This window comes from Chiloscyllium plagiosum, unplaced genomic scaffold, assembly GCF_037043375.1.
Source record: "Chiloscyllium plagiosum isolate Xiang-an unplaced genomic scaffold, Cpla_swu_hap1 HiC_scaffold_32, whole genome shotgun sequence".
NCBI lineage: Eukaryota > Metazoa > Chordata > Chondrichthyes > Orectolobiformes > Hemiscylliidae > Chiloscyllium > Chiloscyllium plagiosum.
The window spans coordinates 6,634,989-6,652,253 of NW_028270170.1; the positions used below are offsets into that span (position 1 = coordinate 6,634,989).

A 17,265-nucleotide genomic window follows, 5' to 3' on the forward strand; every position below is an offset into this window, starting at 1 on the left:
GCTGAGGTGACCCCTGTATGATGCTATTTTCCTTTGAGCTGTTTTACTAAATAATATTAGATGGTTGTTTATTGGCATCGGTTAGGAGTTGAATTCCTGGGAACTCCAGTAAGTAACAGCAATATTCAGTGTTTTTGCTCGTGCCAGTCCAAGTCCCTTGAGCACAGCAGTGATGAGACTACATTACCAACGTTTGTTACTGCACTCACTGCTGACGTGAAGAGTTTCTGTTACTGACTGGGTGCATACTCAAATATTCTTTAATAAACTTGCCTATGGCCTGAATTTTGCTTTGATTGGAGTTCTCTGACCTTAGTGGAAGTTTTTTTTAATGCAATTTAAAATTAATGAGAAATCTGTTCTCGGACAGTTAATTCAGATGTGTAATTATATGCAGCAATGAACAACTAGGTAATTTTATTGCAATTTATTCTTAGGATGTGGTTGTCACTGGCATGGCTATGTATATTGCTGAGGTCTTGCTGCTGTAGGAAGGTGATATTTGATCTTTTGCTTAAACCATTGCGTCCTATCTGCTGATTGTTTCTGATTGCAAACTGCAGGAAAGCCCCAACATTCTGACCCAGTGGCCATCACCTCAATTTCTGTGCTTGTTATTGTCTTGGGTAGAGAGTAGTTCTTTGTTAATAAGTTCCTGAATTATTCTTTCTCACACCTTTTTCCCCATATCTCCAGATCTCTCTCCCTTCCATTGTAGAATCATCTTATACAGAAAATCCTCGCTAAAAGTGGCCAATTGAATCCTAGACAATGCACCTTGAAGCAAAATGATATTGTACAGAATGTTTGGTCTGAGGCTGCTTGCCTCCCTCCAGCCTGCCTGCCTCACGCCCCTGTCAGGCTGGCCTGCTCCAACCTTGCCTGAGATTTAAGACCCAGGCAAATCTCTGGCAAGGTTAGGAATTACACGGGAATGTCCAGGCATACAGGGGCATTAAGAAACAGCAACAACACAATGTAAATGCAGACGTTTAAACTGGAGTACAATGTTAATGTGCAATGGTAGTTTACTTGATAATGTTAAATGAGAATTTCCAGTAAATGCCTTTCTTAAAAATAAACTTGTGTAATGCTGTTCATGACCTTTGGTTGTAAGACGGTGAAGTTCTTTATGAAGTTAAAACAACAAATACTGGATGTATTTGACAGGTCAGATGGAGAGAGAAACAAGGTTCTAGGGCCCTTGCATCAGAACCCTTTTGAAGGGTACAAACCACTGTGAAGTTGTGGGGAAAGACAGCAATCCATGTGTGCACCACGAGGTCTCACAAATAACTGGGATGGTGATTGAATTGTTTACAGTGACGATCCAGTCCGATTGAGAATCTCTGTGTCATCCTTTGGTGCCGTGGTAATGTTTGTGTCCATCAGAGTTGGCATGTGGCCGGTGAAGATCAAGTTGGTTTCAAACAACCGGAATGTGCAGCACTTGCTCAGGACTGCATTGGCGTATCCACCTAAGGAACCTGTGGCGTAGAACTCAAATTCATAATTTGCAGAATAAGAGGGGCATTGCTATTTCTGGGGCTACAGCTTTCATCTCTGTGTTGAATAATGGAGGTGTTTTCTGAAATGACGTTGGCTTTTTTAAGGTTTTTTTTATTCTAATGCAGTGCCTTCCTCTCACTCGGGCAATTCAACTGAGGATCACATGACCTTTCAGGATTCCCATGGCTTTGCTTGAGGAATCTGAGGAATACCTGGTTTCACAGTTGACCTTTCTCTCTCAACTAATATGGCAAAAAACAGATTGAGCCGCCTCCTATTGGCTATTGTGGAGTCTTGCTGTGTGTGAAATGGCTGCTGTGTTTGTCCACGTGACCATTGTTCGTGTTGCAAAGTAACTCCATTGGAATCTATTTTCACTGAAACAGCCTGTCGTGAAACGGATGGGATCAGGTGCAATGTTACTTTTCCACTTCGTCCAATTTTACTTATTGTTTTTGAGCTCTTGGCTCTCCCACCCGTGCAGCTGGGTTGAGGTTTCCCTGTGGAGAAAGTGAGGACTGCAGATGCTGGAGATTAGAGTCAAGGGTATAGTGCTCTTGTGTTGAACATGAGGCAGTTTGGGTTGTTGGTGATAATGACGCACTTTAGAAACACCAGTTTCTTCATCCTCTATGGTTTGACTGTTAGAGGCTTTGTCATGTTCAAGAAGAGTGACAAACTTGTTGGTTATGAAAATGTTTGCCCTCCGCATTGAACTAAGCTAATAATTGGATTGATGGGGGAAGGATTAGGATTTGTGTCTCACTAATGGCCTGTCGTTGGGTAATATCTGATCAATATGAGATTGTGATTGTACAAGACATTTTTGTTCGGAGCTCTTCCAAGAAGGGGGCTCACTCCCGTCTTTTCCGGGTCAATTAGGCATCTGAAATAAATTCAGGCCTAGCCGCTGATGCCCACTCTTCCTAGATCATTTCTAAAATGTTGCTGAACCTTAGTGGAGGAGAAGGTACTCTGTGGTTACGATGGAACATATTTCAGAGGTGACTCTCCCAGTGCCTGTCCAGTCACTGGGCAGACAGGCCTGAATATGTGATCCCTCCACATGCTTCAACACTTAGTGGGACTGTTTGGTTTTGTCAATTATTTATAGACCTACTGAGTGTGCTGAGCTAATGCTTCCTGAAGTATCTGTACAATGAATCATCCAACCTGCACGTGACTCTCTCAGAGAAATTGCACATCACAGCACTTTTTACGCTGGATGAGGCAGAATTATTTCAGGTTAGCTATTTATAAATTTGATTTTCTTTAGCTTTGAGTAGTGAACCAGTTAATTCCTTAGGTACAGGATCCCTGATAGTGATGGGTGTGCTACCCAGTCACAGGTAGTTGTAGCAGACTCCTTTCGGCTCAGATCATTAACCGTGTAGTGTAGCACACATTCCGTTCTTCAAAGTGGCTCATTTTCCTTCTGCAGTTGTCAGGCATATCACTGGTATTTGCTCATTGTCCCTGACTTATCCCAGGATGTGCTCTGTGTCCCTGAGCCTGTTAGATGTTCTGAAATTAGAGGCAACACTGAGACCAACAGCCCAGGAAACTGAGGTTGAAAATGGTAAACAAAAAGTGGAGGTACATCAGGAGGTTGTAGTTTAAATTAAGTTTTGGCTTCCATGGTTTTTGTGGAATGTGGAGAATGGTAATGCATGAAATTGGGAGGTCCTGGGTTAGAGAAGATGGGATAAGTTTCCTAATACTTCAGTGCAGTGAAGTTACAAGGAGAAAGTGGAGTGAGGATTGGGCTGACCTCTCAGATGCTGAGGGAGAGACAGTGGGCCCCTGTTGCCTGCTGAGCTCCCACAGACCCTGTAGCCCTTTGAATTGGACAAGGAGGTGACCACCTGAGAACGTGGGAGTGGAGGGGTGTAGGAAGGGTTGACGTGACCGAGGCGAATCACTGAGGGAAAGACTGTAATATTCCCATTGTCCAATATGTCCTGCATTAGATCTATTTCTGTGAGGAGGACACTAGTTTTCATAGAATGTTGCAACACAGTGGGAGAGTGACCATTCAGCCCATTGTGACTGTGCTGACCCATTGGTAGAACTATCCAATTAATCCCTCTCTATTGTCTTTCTCCCAAACCCCTGTAAATGTTTTCATTTTAAAAACTTATTGGCTTCATTTACCATTTCCAGATATGAACAACTCATTGTGTGAAATCAATGAAAGGTTTGCATTTAAATAGGACCTTTTGCAACTTTGGGATATTCCAAACCAACTTAGTCATTGACGCACTTTAAATGTTCTCGTCCAACAACATGATAATGGTCAGATACCCAGCAAATAATTTCTCCCCATTGAGTGTGCTCAGCTGTTTTTACATTCAGAGCAGTTTCCTCTCTACTTGCTTCTCCACATTTCCCCAGGTCTGAGGAATTGATTGTAAGTGGAGATTAGACATCATACATGGTGAACAATTGACACTGAAACCGACTGTTTGCTTCCAGACTGTTCCAAATTTATAGATTAAATTTTTTTCCTGTTGTTGACTGATGATCTAAAGTAGAGTGAGAAATTCAGATACTTGAAGGATGTGAATGAATTGATTTGTGCTTGGTGAAAGGGATTGTAGCAGGTGCTATACAAATGCAATCTTAATTGTGTTTTCTGTAGAGCTTTACAGCTGGTTAAGTACTTGTTGTCATGTAGAAAATGGCAGCCAATGTACAAACAGCCATGTGATAATGACAAGGTCATTGAGCTGCTTCCTGGGATGTTGGCAGAGGGATAAGTCTCAGCCAGGGCCCTGAGGGTGGGGTGGTGAACAGCCACCTGCTCCTCTTTGACAGAGTGTCACCGGATCATTCATATCCACCTGAGGGAGAAGGTTGGGCCGCAGCTTCATGTCTTGTCCAAATATCAATGTGTCCTGAAGTACCTCTCTCTCTGAAAGCACGGCACTGGGAATGTGTTGCACTGTTGGATTCTGAACTCAGGACTTTGGAGTGGGACCTGGACTACACCTTCTGATTTGGAGATGCGCATGACACTGGCTTAAATAATTATCGTGATAGCGTAAAAGTATTGGTTAGGCCATTTTTGGAATATTGTGTGCAATTCTGGTCTCCCTCCTATAGAAAGGATGTTGTGAAACTTGAAAAGGTTCAGAAAAGGTTTCACAAAAGATGTTGCCAGGGTTGGAGGTTTTTTACTATAGGTAGAGGCTGAATAGGCTGGGCTGTTTTTCTGGAGAGTCATAGGCTGAGGTGACCTTGTGGAGTTTTATAAAATCATAAGGGGCATAGATAGGATAAATAACCAAGGTCTTTACCCAGCGATGGGGAGTCCAGAACTAAAGGGCATGGGTTTAGGATGAGAGGGAAAAGACTTAAAAGGGACTTAAGGAGCAACTTTCTCACACAAAGGGTGGTGCATGTTTGGAATGAGCTGCCAGCGGAAGTGGTGGAGGCTGGTACAATTACAGCATTTAAAAGGCATCCGGATGTATGTGAATAGGAAGAGCTTAGAGGGATGTGGGCCAAGTGATGGCAAATGGGATTAGATTAGTTTAGGATGAAAGATCGCATGGGCAAGTTGGACTGAAGGGCCTGTTTCTGTGCTATGACTCTGAATCTAGATAGGATACTTGAAGGTCACCAGTAAATCCAGTCGGGAATTTTGGGTGGAACAGCTTTTCCCAGAGAATAGCGAGATTGTAGAATTCACTATCTCCAGGAGTAGGTGAGGCAAACGGCAGCAAGCCTTTAAGCAGGCACTAGATAAGTACACAAGGAAGAGGGAAATAGAAGCATCAGCTGAGAGAGTAGGGAGCAGCCCTTAAAAAGCATATTTATTTTTAATCAGCCTGTTTTGAACATGATATAACACATCTTTGTAGGAGGTAGAAGTTGAACACAGGCACCCGTCTCAGAGGTAGAGTCACTACCACTGCGCCGCAGAAGTTCTTCCTGCTATCTGTAGTGGGCCAGTTTCTGAGCTGCCAACTCTCGTAAAAAAATAATTAAATTCTCATTTTGGTGTTCACCCTGTTGTGGGCTTCAAAGGTTTCAAGTGCATTCCTGACTCTGTTTTTTTCCAAATCTTCCAGTTAACATGATTTGTCTGGTAGTACACATAACATCAATAGGTTTTAATATTCCAATAAAGCCAAGTATGATTGCGCAGAAAGCCATCAGACTTGAAGAGCTGGTGGGAAGGTGGTTCAAGTTATTATTCTCAGGCACCACGATTTTCCCTGCTCTTATTTGAAATGCTTTTGTATAATCTTTCACACCCACTGGAAGAATAGGGCAACTTCTGTTAAAAACATCTGATTTTAAAAATTATCAGTATTTTACAAAAATACAATACTCAGTTTTTTTGTTACCTGTATTGTTTGGCAAAAATTCAAATCAATATTCAATCTTGCATTCATCTCAAACTAGTGTGTGTTCAGGAAGCTTCAAATGATTGAAGGATTTGATAGGTGAGATTGAGAGGAACTGGTATCTGAGAGAGCATACAAGGGGCAGAACCTTCTGAGTCAGCGTTTTCGAGGATGTTTTCAGCAAGGACTCTATCATCATACTGAATCCTGAAACTTTCAAAATCTGAGATTGGTGTATAGTTGTTGGGCAGGGTGGGTAGATGGAGATCAACCATGATCTAATGGAATGATTGTTAGAGAAGATTCAAAGGGCTAAATGACCTCTCTGACCTTTGCAATCAGAGGATCACATACAGGTAGATGTTGGGAACATGTGACCATGAATTGAAAGGTGCTCTGTGAGTAGCAGTAACTATGCTGCTGAATCTAAGCATTGAAATCCTTTTTGGGAATAACTGGACTCCAACTTCAACTTCCTGAGCAATGCTGGAGAAATATGAATGAGAAATGTCTTTATCTGGAACGTCTTTCCTTCCTGTTGAAGGCAACCAGGTTGTATTTGACCAGACCTAGGACTGAAGTAAAAACAAAGTGCTGGAAAAACCTGGCAGTTCGGGGTATAACTGTGGAGAGAGAAATAGTTAACTTTTAGAGTCTGACATGACTTCTTCAGAACAGGGACTGAGCTCCCCGTGGGGCGATTTGCTGGTGCTTTTGGAGAGAAGTTAGAGAATTAGGAGAGAAAGCTGCATAAAATGCTGGGAGAGGCAGATAGCATTACAATCGAGAATAGTAAGTTAACGTGTGTAGTCCGAGAAAGAAATGAAGTTTAGAGAAGCATTACACTGTGCTGTATGTGAAAGTGTGAAGTATGGTTGTATAATTGGTGGATTACAGGTGCAGATTGCCTTGTGAGATTATGGTATTGTGGCAATAATGAGACCTGGCTCAAGGAAGAGCAGATCTGCCTGTTAATTATTCCTCAGCACAAGGTGTTCAGAAAAAGAGAGGAAAGAAACAAAAAGTGGCATTTTTTGATTAAGGGGCACATTCCAGTACCAGCATTCAAGGACAGAATCCGTTTGGTTTGAGCTAAGGAGAAACAAAGGTACACTTCCATAACTCAGTGTAAAAGTGGGAAGGATGTAGAGGGATAAATCTGCAATGAAATTACAAACAAGTAAACATCATGAAGTAGTTATATTGGGAGGGCTTTAGTTACCCATGTATAGACTGGATAGTGGGGCTGTGGAGGGACAGGTGTTTCTGGATTGTTCAGGAGAATTTCAAACAGCATTGTGTCAAGTCCAACCTGAAAAGAGAAACTGTTGGACCTGGTTCTTGGGAATGAGGTGGATAAAGTAGATCTAGTGATAGTGGGGAGCATTTTGACAGTGGTTGTTATATTATGAGGGTTAGGATGATGGTGGAAAATGACAGTGAACAATGCAGAGTAAGAATAATTGACTCTGAGTCAATTTCAATTGGGAAAAGAACAGAGGGTGAAGGTTGCTGGGGACCAATACTGGGCCACCTTGAAAGAGGAGATGGTTGGTCGCAGTGAAGGTAAATTCTGTCAAAAGGGGAAAAGGTCGGACAAACAAATCCACACCTCTCCAATGACAAAGTCATTAAGTTACAGAAGAAATGGTGAGCTTATGACTGACGCCAGATAATGAATATAGTGGAGAACCAAGCAAAATACGGAAGGTTCAGAAGGGAGGTGTGAAAGCAAATATGAGAAGCAAACAGCAGCTATGAAAAAAGACCGGCAGCTAACATAAAGTGAAATCCAAAATCTTTTATAAGCACACCATTTGTAAAAAGGCAGTAATGTGAGGAGTTGGACCAACTAGGGATCAAAAAGGGGTTTCACTCCTGGAGGCATGAGACATGTTAAATTAACACTTTTCATCTCTCTAGCTCTGAGGCAGATGCTGCCCAGGACTCTGACTGAAGGAAGAATCTAAAAGTTAGGAGGGTTTAAAATAGGTGTTTTGGATGAACTGTTGGTATTTAGTTGCCATGACACCAGAAATCATAGTGATACTGGCAATAATCTTTAACTCTTTCCTGGATTTGGGGGATGGTGCCAGAGGACTGGAGAATTGCAAATATTATGTTCCTATTCAAAAAAAAAGGATTGTAAGGATCAGATCGGTACTTTAACTTTGGTGCTGAGGAAATCTCTGGAAAAAAATATTCAGATAGGATTCATAGTTACATGGAAAAACATGGGTTGATTAAAAAGAGAAAGGGAAAATTGTGTGTTACGCACTTGCTGGGTTTGATTGTTTGAAGAGGTCACAGGAGGTTGATCAGGGCAATAGTGCTCATGATGTACTTGGACTTCAAAAGGCATTGGATACAGTGTCACATAACAGACTTGAGAAAACTTTATAGTTCATGGAATGAAAGGGGCACAGCAAGTTTCCCTCTGCCTTCACATCTTCAAGGAAAACTGTCCCAACTTCTCCAATGATTCCTCATAAAGGAGCTTTCTCTGGATCCATTTTCATAAACTACTTCTGCGCACTCTCTCCAATGCATTCATCTCCTTCCTAAACGTGTGGTACCCAGAACTATACACTATACTTCAGCTAAGGTCTAACCAACATCAGTATAATGTCCCTGCTCTTGTATTCTATGTCTCAATTTCTAAGTCTAGAATTCTGTGTATTTTGCTAACAGCTCTCTACCTTTCCTGTCACATTGAATGACTGCATGCACATATACAGCCAGGTTTGCTTGCTCCTGCACAGTCTTTAGAACAGCAGCCTTTGTTTCTCACATTCTCTCCGCGTTATTTATCCCAAAATATATCATCTCACACTTTCCACCACATTGAACTTCATCTGCCACGATCCGCCCACTCCATCAACTTGTCGTTGTATTTTTTAAAGCACTAAATCATCCTCCTCATAATTTTAATTCTTCCAAGTTTTGTCTGCAAATTTTGGAATTGCTTGGAAACCGGGATGGTTGATGGAAGTTTTCAAACTGCCGCAAGATTTCTAGTAAAGTTTGCCAGCGGTCAGAGTAGGTCTTTTCTTTTCCTGATGTATATTACTGATCTAGCCCTTGAAGTGTATGGGGCAATTTTGAAATTTGCAGACACAAAACTTGGAAGAATTAAAGAATTATGAGGGTGATGATTTAATGTTTTAAAAATACAATGACAAGTTGATGGAGTGGGCAGATCGTGGCAGATGAAGTTCAATGTGGTGGAAAGTGTGAGATGATATTATTTGGTATAAATAACATGAAGAGACCGTGTGAAGAGGCTGCTGTTCTAAAGACTGTGCAGGGGCAAGCAAACCTGGCTGTATATGTGCATGCAGTCATTCAATGTGACAGGAAAAGTAGAGAGCTGTTAGCAAAATACACAGAATTCTAGGCTTAGAAATTGAGGCATAGAATACAAAGAGCAGGGACATAGTGCTGAATCTATCCTGATGTTGGTTCGACCTTAGTTGGAGTATTGTGTACAGTTCTGGGTACCATACATTTAGGAAGGAGATGAGTTAATTGGAGAGAGTGCAGAAGTAGTTTATGAAAATGGATCCAGAGAAAGCTCCGTTATGAGGAATGATTGGAGGAGTTTGGACTGTTTTCCTTGAAGATGTGAGGGCTGAGGGGACGTTTGAAAAAAGTTACCAAAGTCATGGTGGGGGGAGGGAGTGGTTGGACAGAGTAGATGGGGGGGAACCTCACTCATTCATTCATAAAAGGTTTGAAAACTGTCTTTTGATCTTCAAGTGTTTTGCAAAAGCAGTACACGTGAGGTGAGAACAAACCTTTTCACATAACATGTGGTGTGGATTTGGCAGGCACAATCTGGGAGTGGAGGCAATTTCAACTGAAGGCATTGGATGGTTAATTAAATAGGAGCAATGACCAGGGCCATATGGGAAAGGGAGGTTAGCATTACATCAAATACTGAGTGTGCAGACATAACCTGAACCGAATTCTGTCATTCTCCTCTTGGGAAGTTCTGTAGTACCGACAAGTGAGTGGGTGATGCTGTAAAGGAAAGTGCACAACAAGATCCCACAAATAGCAATGAAATAGACAATCAGCTAATTGGGAAATGGATGGGATCTGAGGGCTGTTTGCTGAGATGGGGGGGAGGGGGAGCTGTTTGCTGGAGGTGGGGTGGAGGGGCCTGTTTGTTTGTGAAAGGGGGGGATGGGGAAACTGCTGGTTGATGGATGCACATGCTGCACTGTATTCACTTTGGACTGAGTTCCTTCTCGTGCTTTTATAAGTGACCCCTACAAATGCCTCCAGCAGAGTTTTATACTTGTTAGTATTTGTGTCTGTTGAACTGGACAGATTGCTGTCAGTGTGTGTGTCCAATTAGTACAATTGCCAGCAGCATTTATGCTCTGATTCCATTACTCCTAGATCACTGCTGTGGTCTCGGAATGAGCATTGAGGTGCCCAGCAGCCTAGGCTGACCGAGTCACAGCGATAGGGTGTCCAGAGGGTGAATCATGACAGCGCCATGTCAGTGAGACTCTGGGGGCACTGCCTGGGCTGCGCCAGTTTACTCTATCGATTACATTGTTGGTTGTTTTTAAACTTTGCTGCACTAGATGTTCATTATTCCCTCCCAAATTCAACGGCAAAAGATTCTCTAGAATCTGCTTGATAAAAGGTACAGAGGCAGGAGGATTGTTCTTGGGCTGAGAGCCAGGGAGTCTCGTGCTCTTCCTGAAGGGTCACCGATCAGAAGTGGCAGCACTGGCTGTGTAACTGAGTGAACTTTGAACCTGCCAGGGAGGTTTGTGTTACTGCAGACTGCAAAGTGTTCAGGTTCATGCTTCCCTGTGAGGGAGAACAGTCGGGGGGAAGGGGGGGGGGGGATGCGGGGGTGGTGAGGAATGGGTCAGTTGCTGAATGTGGTGCTAAATCAGATGGCCATTCAGCGGTAGGTTTTAGGCCCATGGGAATTTGGTCCTGTCGCAAACTGTTTATTTATTCTGAGACACGGAATCCATGTACAAGCTTTGAAATGAGACAGTGTGAATATTTAAAAGCGTTGGTGACCAACAAGATGCTGGCCTCTGAATCTGGAGGAGTTTGACCGTTTTACTGAGGGTGGGTGAATGTTTCTGGATTCACCAGTCTCGCTGTGTTTCTGTCAGGTTCTTCAGCCACTTGTCTGATGTTTCTGTTCTTTTTGTAGCAAGCCCAGGCTGACGCGGACACAAAGTGCCTTCACTCCAGTGTCATTAGCATCACCTTTTACAGGTAAGAGATTTTTAATGCGCGTTGACTGACTCCTCTCTTGCACTTTCTTCACCTCTTTGTCCACTGCCTTTTCTTGCTCCACCATTTTCTCCTCCTATTCTACTCTCTTTCCGTCAGCCTCTCTCCTTCCTCCTCCTCCTCGTTCTTGTCAATATTCCAAGCTGAGAGAGGCAGTACTGCCCAGGCAGAGACCTGACATACCTTCTCCTCCCATAGAAACTTTGATTTGCTTCATCCTGAATAAATTTATTTAGAGTAACCATCCCAGAGACTGGGACCGTACCCGGTTCTGAGTGAATCACTTCCCCAGTTTGTGCAGTGAGAATATACTGATTCTGATGATTGTACAGGGCTGTGCACGTCATGGAGTGGGGAGATAAAGATCCGGGCAGTAACACACTAAACGTTTCAGAAGATCCAGTGGTGGGCAGCAATTCAAAATGTATGGAGAGAAGAAAAACCTATATTTAGTAAGCATCTTTCACAGCATCCATAAGCACACAGGCACACGCACCTATCCTTATCCCTGAGGATATGGCAGGCAAGCTTGCGAACTTCTTTTTGGGGGGCGGGGAAGCCCCTTTTCTTAATTTTTAAAAAAAACTTCTCGTGTGCCAAGAAATCTCTGCCCTTTAAGCCCTCACTGCTTTTTGTGATCAGTTATTTGCTTTAATTATCCTCTTCCTTCAAACTCCTCAGTTTTAATTTGATGATTGCTGGTAAGTTGTAACACCCTATAATTGCTCTTTGAAATAAGGAAACTGGGAACCTTGAATCTTATTTTATGTCTAGACTTAATTGTTCTAATACCTCTGGCACCTTGCAGTTTCTATGAACTTAATCTCTTCAAACTTTTGGTGGATGTTTCCTAACTTGAAGTAAACCTAGTCCACCCGTCTCCCCTGTGTTCACATCAGTTTCTGATCTAAATTTTTAAAAATCTTCTCCTTGTTCGAGTTCCTTCCCTATCCTTGTCTCTCCCCACCTCTGTAATGTTTTCCTGCCTTAAAATGTTCTGTAATTGCTTTTATCATGTACTTCCATTTTTATTTCCACTCCTCTACCTCTACATCGCAATCCTCCTTTTGGATCTAATTATATAGGGCAGTGGTGAGACCACATTGCAAACACTGCACCACTTTGGCCTCTTTACTTAAGGAAGGATGTAAATGTCTTGTTTCTGGGAGTTTTACTAGATTGATATCTGGAATGAGCAGATTGCCTTTGGAGATAACTGTTGGGCAGGCAGGATTTGTTTCCAACAGAGTTTAGATAACTGAGGGGTGATTTGTTGAAATGTATATGATTGTGAATGCTGTTGATAATGTGAATGTAGAAAGGATGTTTCTGTTGTGGGTTGGTCTAGAAGTCAGGATGTCATTTTAGGGCAGTGATGAGAGAGACTTTTTTTTTTCGTGGAGAGTCGTGCAACTTTGGAACTCTTTGTCTCAGAAAGCACTGGAGGCTGGGTCAGTGAATATATTTAAGGACGAGGAAGATAGATTGTTGTTAGATGGGGGAATCAAAGGGAAAGTGACATTTAGAACTTAGAGATCAGCAATGATCTGCTGGGACATTGGAGTAGGCACAAGGGTCTGAAGAGCCTGCTCCTGTTCTGAGTTTGTATGGTTTAACTTGCTCCTTAAACAAAGTGTCTTAACAGCTCCTTACATGGTCGGGTCCCAAATCTGCTTTCACTTCTACTGTGAAGATCTTTCAGAATCATAAAAAAAATCTAGGTACACTTTTCTCTCCATAACAATATTGTTTGTTGTAAAGTGATCATTGAGAAATGTTCAAATAAAATTCTGTCACTGTCACTTCCCAATGTACCCACTCTCTGGCTATAAACTGATTGTAAAGGTCAGTGATACAGGTGCCCATGTGCTGGGAGTTAGTTTGGTGTGAGCTGAGACTACATGGGAACAATGGGCAGAGATCTTGGGTACACAACAACAGAAACCAAGGGGAAAAGTAGAAGCTAGAATCTGAAAGCAGTGTGTGGATGGCTAGTTGGGCAGGAAAAATATTTTTTTGTTTTCACTGACTATCTCTTTCTGTCGTCTCTGATCAGGAGAAACTGTGTCACTGGTCGACCTGGACATCTCTCGTCGCGGGCCGCCCTCACCTCATCCGCCGACTCCACCACCCCCACCCCGCCGAAGCCTCAGCCTTCTCGGTACGGTGCTCAGTTACAGTTCCTGGTGATGGTGCTTGGTTCCTGGGGCTCTGCTCAGTTCCCCATGCGGCGCTCTTTTATGGCGCTCGGTTCCCGGTTATAGTTTGCGGATTGCACCGACTGTACACTCCAGGTCATGGTCTGGTATATTCAATAGCAGTCACTTGTTAATGACTTTTCCCTAACTACATGTTCCTTGTTTTCTGTGGGCTCCCTGACTAGTCCCCTCACTCTGTTTTGTATTCACTTGAGGTTTGTGGGTCTTGCTGGCTGGGTCAGCATTTATCACCTGTCCCCAGTTGCCCTTTCAGGTGGTGGTGAGCTTCTTTCTTGAACCACTGCAGTTCATTTTATTTAGAAATCTTAGTGCCCTTAAGGAGGAAATTCCAGGATTTTGATCCAGCGACAGTGAAGGAATGGCGATACATTTCCAAGTCGGGATGGTGAGTGGCTTGGAGCAGAACTTGCAGGGGCTGGTGTTCCCAACTATCTGTTGTTCAACAAAAATGTATCCTTCCACAACGAAGAGAGTTGCTTACCTGAGGACAATGAAGTAATTGAGACTTCATGATTGTGAGTTCCTGTTGTGTGTTCCTGCATTACGTCCTCTATAGCGCAGCATTGCAAACTGCTGAGGGTGGTGTTCAGTGTCCCCATTTTACCAATTTCTCTAAGTTCAGTGGTGAAGTCCCCTTCATAATCAGTGGGTCGTCTATACCCAGAGCAAGCACTTGGTGAGCTTATGATTGTATAAATGGCTGTAAACGCCAAATCATAGACACACTGGATATTATCATGAAAAGGAAATATTGAGACATAACCTTTGAATCGTAAGATATACAATGGTTTAAAATCCTGCCCGCTCCTCCACGAGAAGTGCATCAGGTGGTCTAGCAAATGCATTCTTCAAAATCGACCATTTGTTCAGCTGTAGCACTTTATACAAAATAATAAATTTGTTTACACCAGCAAATTGTGAAACAGGAAGACCATTCAGCCAACCCCATCTGGAAAACTCCAACTTATCGCCAAACAGGTGTTTCTCAATCCAGTGGGATTTGCCTGATGAGTCTTCCAGGAATTCGTGCAGTTGGTCACTCCTTGAATGACCAAGAATACGACAATATCCAAGCACTGTTTGTTCTTCCTCACTTGTTTCATACTGTGGGAATCGCTTTGACCTCAAATGAAATGCAGAATGGTTGATGTTGACTCAAACCCCAGCCTGTTTAAACCCCGCCCACCATTTCCACCACCAGTGAAGTTATGTTTACTGTGTCTTTCTATCCACTGGCAAGGTTCATTTGGATGTTGTGAGTTTATGATCTATACAGTTGTACAACTAATCCAGTGGAGAGAGACTTCAGTTAACGTAATGAATCTTCTGATCTCTGAATAATTTATTTTGTAAGTTTGTAAAGGCTCCAGAAACTGCTGTAATAGGGTGCAGTTAATAACTGCATAAACACGTTACATTTATATAATGCCATTAATGCAGTCAAATGTTAAGTTTTATCTCTGGATATTGAATCTATCATTTGGATTATATAAAGGCAACAATCAAACAAGCCTCATTGTGGAGTTGGTTGGTTTTGAGAGTTTGGGGATCTGTGTGCACTGTCTTGGGTGGGGATGGGAGAACAGTGATGTTGGGAGCAGAGAGTTATTGCAATTTCTGCCATTAAATGTTGGGATGAGTATCTACTGGAGAAGTGGCACCATGTCTCAGTTTTATTTCTGAAGGAGTTTGTGTTGTTTTTCAGATGATATTGTGGGGCCACAGACTCTGTCGTACCCAGTGAACCCAGCTGCTGCTTGCTTACAGTCACTGCCTCTACCACCACCTCCCCCACCTCACACTTCCATCCAGCTCAGTCTCAGCTTAAACGGTAAGGTTCGGCTTCTATTCCTTAAGAGCAGGCAGGAGAGGCCATTCAGCCTCTTGAACCTGGTCGATCATTCATTCAGGTCATAATCAATCATTTACCTCAGCTGTACTTCCCCCACACCGTCCTCATTTCACTCGATTCCGTCAATTTATTAACAAAAACTATTGACCTCTGTTGCAAATAAACTCATCAGCCTTCTGGATCAAAAATCCCAAGTTTCAAAACTCGTTGACTAAAGACGTTTCTCCATCATCATAGGAGACAATTTATTAAAGTTATTAGAAATTGGGAAATGGAAGTCGTTTTAATTTTCTCCACACTTTTGACACTAATTATAAGAGCCACTCAAGGAAATGTCGTTCCACTGATTCCTCAAGGTTTCCTCGGTTTGTTCTGTCGATTTCATTTAGACAGTCTCTGGCTGCCATTCGGTCCATCTACATAGCAGCGGACATACTTGGCCCACAGGGAGCCATGAGAGTGAGTGTGCAGGTGCACAAACAAAGACAGGAACTGGTTAAATTTAGGAAGAAACTGGGAGAATGCCTTGTCCACAATAATCTTATCCTGCAAGCGGAGGAAATGAAAGGAAGGTTTAGTGGACTTGTGTGGAAACGTGAAGAAACATTTTGAAGGAATAGGAAGTGACCATTTTCTGTAGTTTGTCAGGAAATCAGGAGTTTTGGACAGATCAACCAACAAACTAGAGGAAAAGATTATGGTAATCTGAAATCTGCTGCTTGGAAGGGAGGTTGTTGCTTATTTGGTAGTAATTTTTGAAAGAAAATTGGGTAAATAATTAAAGGAGAAGATTTGCTGGGAAGTGGAACTAACTGGCTGGCCCTTTCAAAGGGCCAGTACAGCCTCGATGGATCAAATAGCCTCCTTTTCGGATCAAAGACTCAGATTCTAAGTGACCCAATAAACTGACCTGATTCTTGAGATTCAAACTTTCTGGTGTTGGTTTTGTTCCGATGCCAATGGGAGTGTTTGGTTATGGAAGAAAAGCTAAATGCCCCGATCCTAAAAGGAGATATTTCATTTTTAGTTAAATCTCAGGAAGTCTGACCATCACTGTTTGTTTCTCCAGCTCTGTCAATCTGCAATATCTACAACAACTTGCATTTACGTAGCATCTCGAATGTGGTGGAATGTCCTGAGGCATTTTCGAGAGGCGTTATCAGACAGAAGTTGAAAGTGAGCTACATGACGAGTAATTAAAATAGTCATCAAAAGTTTGGTCACTGCAGTAAGTCTTAGAGGAGAGAGAGAATTTCAGAACTTGGGGTCCAGGTAACTGAAGATTGGTGTGTCCTGTGAGAATTTGACACAATTGACCTGACCTGGTAAACTGTAGACATCTCAGAGGATTGAGAGAGAGGAAGGACTGAGCTCAAATAACAATCTTCAAGCAAGGTGGGACGGGGCTTGGTTGTTCTTATGGCATTGTTGGCTTCAGATCACTTGATTGTGCTCCATGTCACCTTTCTCATGTGGAGATTTGTCTTTTTCAGACACTGGATTTCTTTTGCCTCTTGCAGACACCTTGCAGAGAAACTCGCCTCAAATTCGGCCGATGACCGTGCAACCTCAGAACTGCCTGCTCAACAGGAGGGACTCCAACACCTTTGCAGCCAGCTTACGGGAACTTGAAAAGGTACACACCTTCAGACATTGTGATGTTATTTTTAAAGCGTTTGTAGATGTTCACAGCCATCAATAATATGGAAGGGAGAAGCTGAGGGAATAAAGGAAATTGGTCTGGATAGCTGCATTGTGACTGAATGGGTAACGCACTTGTCTCTGAGATAAAAGGCTTCACCCGAGAGCTGCTAACCCAGACTGCCACTACCAGCTCAGCACTGAGGGAGCACTGCACTGCCAGAGGTGCTGTCTTCCCGATGAATAGTTGAACTGAGACCCTGTTTGGTATCTTGGGTGAATGTAAAATAATTCCCATGGGACTGTTTCAGAAAAGAGCAAGGATGTTGTTCCCTGGGCAGTATTTATCCTTTAACAACCATCACCTTACCAAACAAAACACAGATGATCTGGTTCCTTATCACATTGCTGTTTG

The 17,265-nt window shown here is 42.7% G+C and overlaps 1 protein-coding gene across 3 annotated transcripts in view; it reads left to right on the plus strand.

Moving 5' to 3' along the window:
- The window catches only part of socs7 (suppressor of cytokine signaling 7), a 62,517-nt gene that overhangs the window by 17,986 nt on the left and 27,266 nt on the right, over nt 1–17,265 (plus strand). For 2 of the 3 annotated variants that reach the window (XM_087977744.1, XM_087977743.1), the window contains exons 2-5: nt 11,056–11,120; nt 13,195–13,299; nt 15,063–15,188; nt 16,703–16,845. In XM_087977744.1, coding sequence (XP_087833870.1) covers nt 11,056–11,120; nt 13,195–13,299; nt 15,063–15,188; nt 16,703–16,845 — 439 coding nt within the window. The remainder of the gene's footprint in view (nt 1–11,055; nt 11,121–13,194; nt 13,300–15,062; nt 15,189–16,702; nt 16,846–17,265) is intronic. The other variant, XM_087977745.1, reaches the window with a different exon arrangement.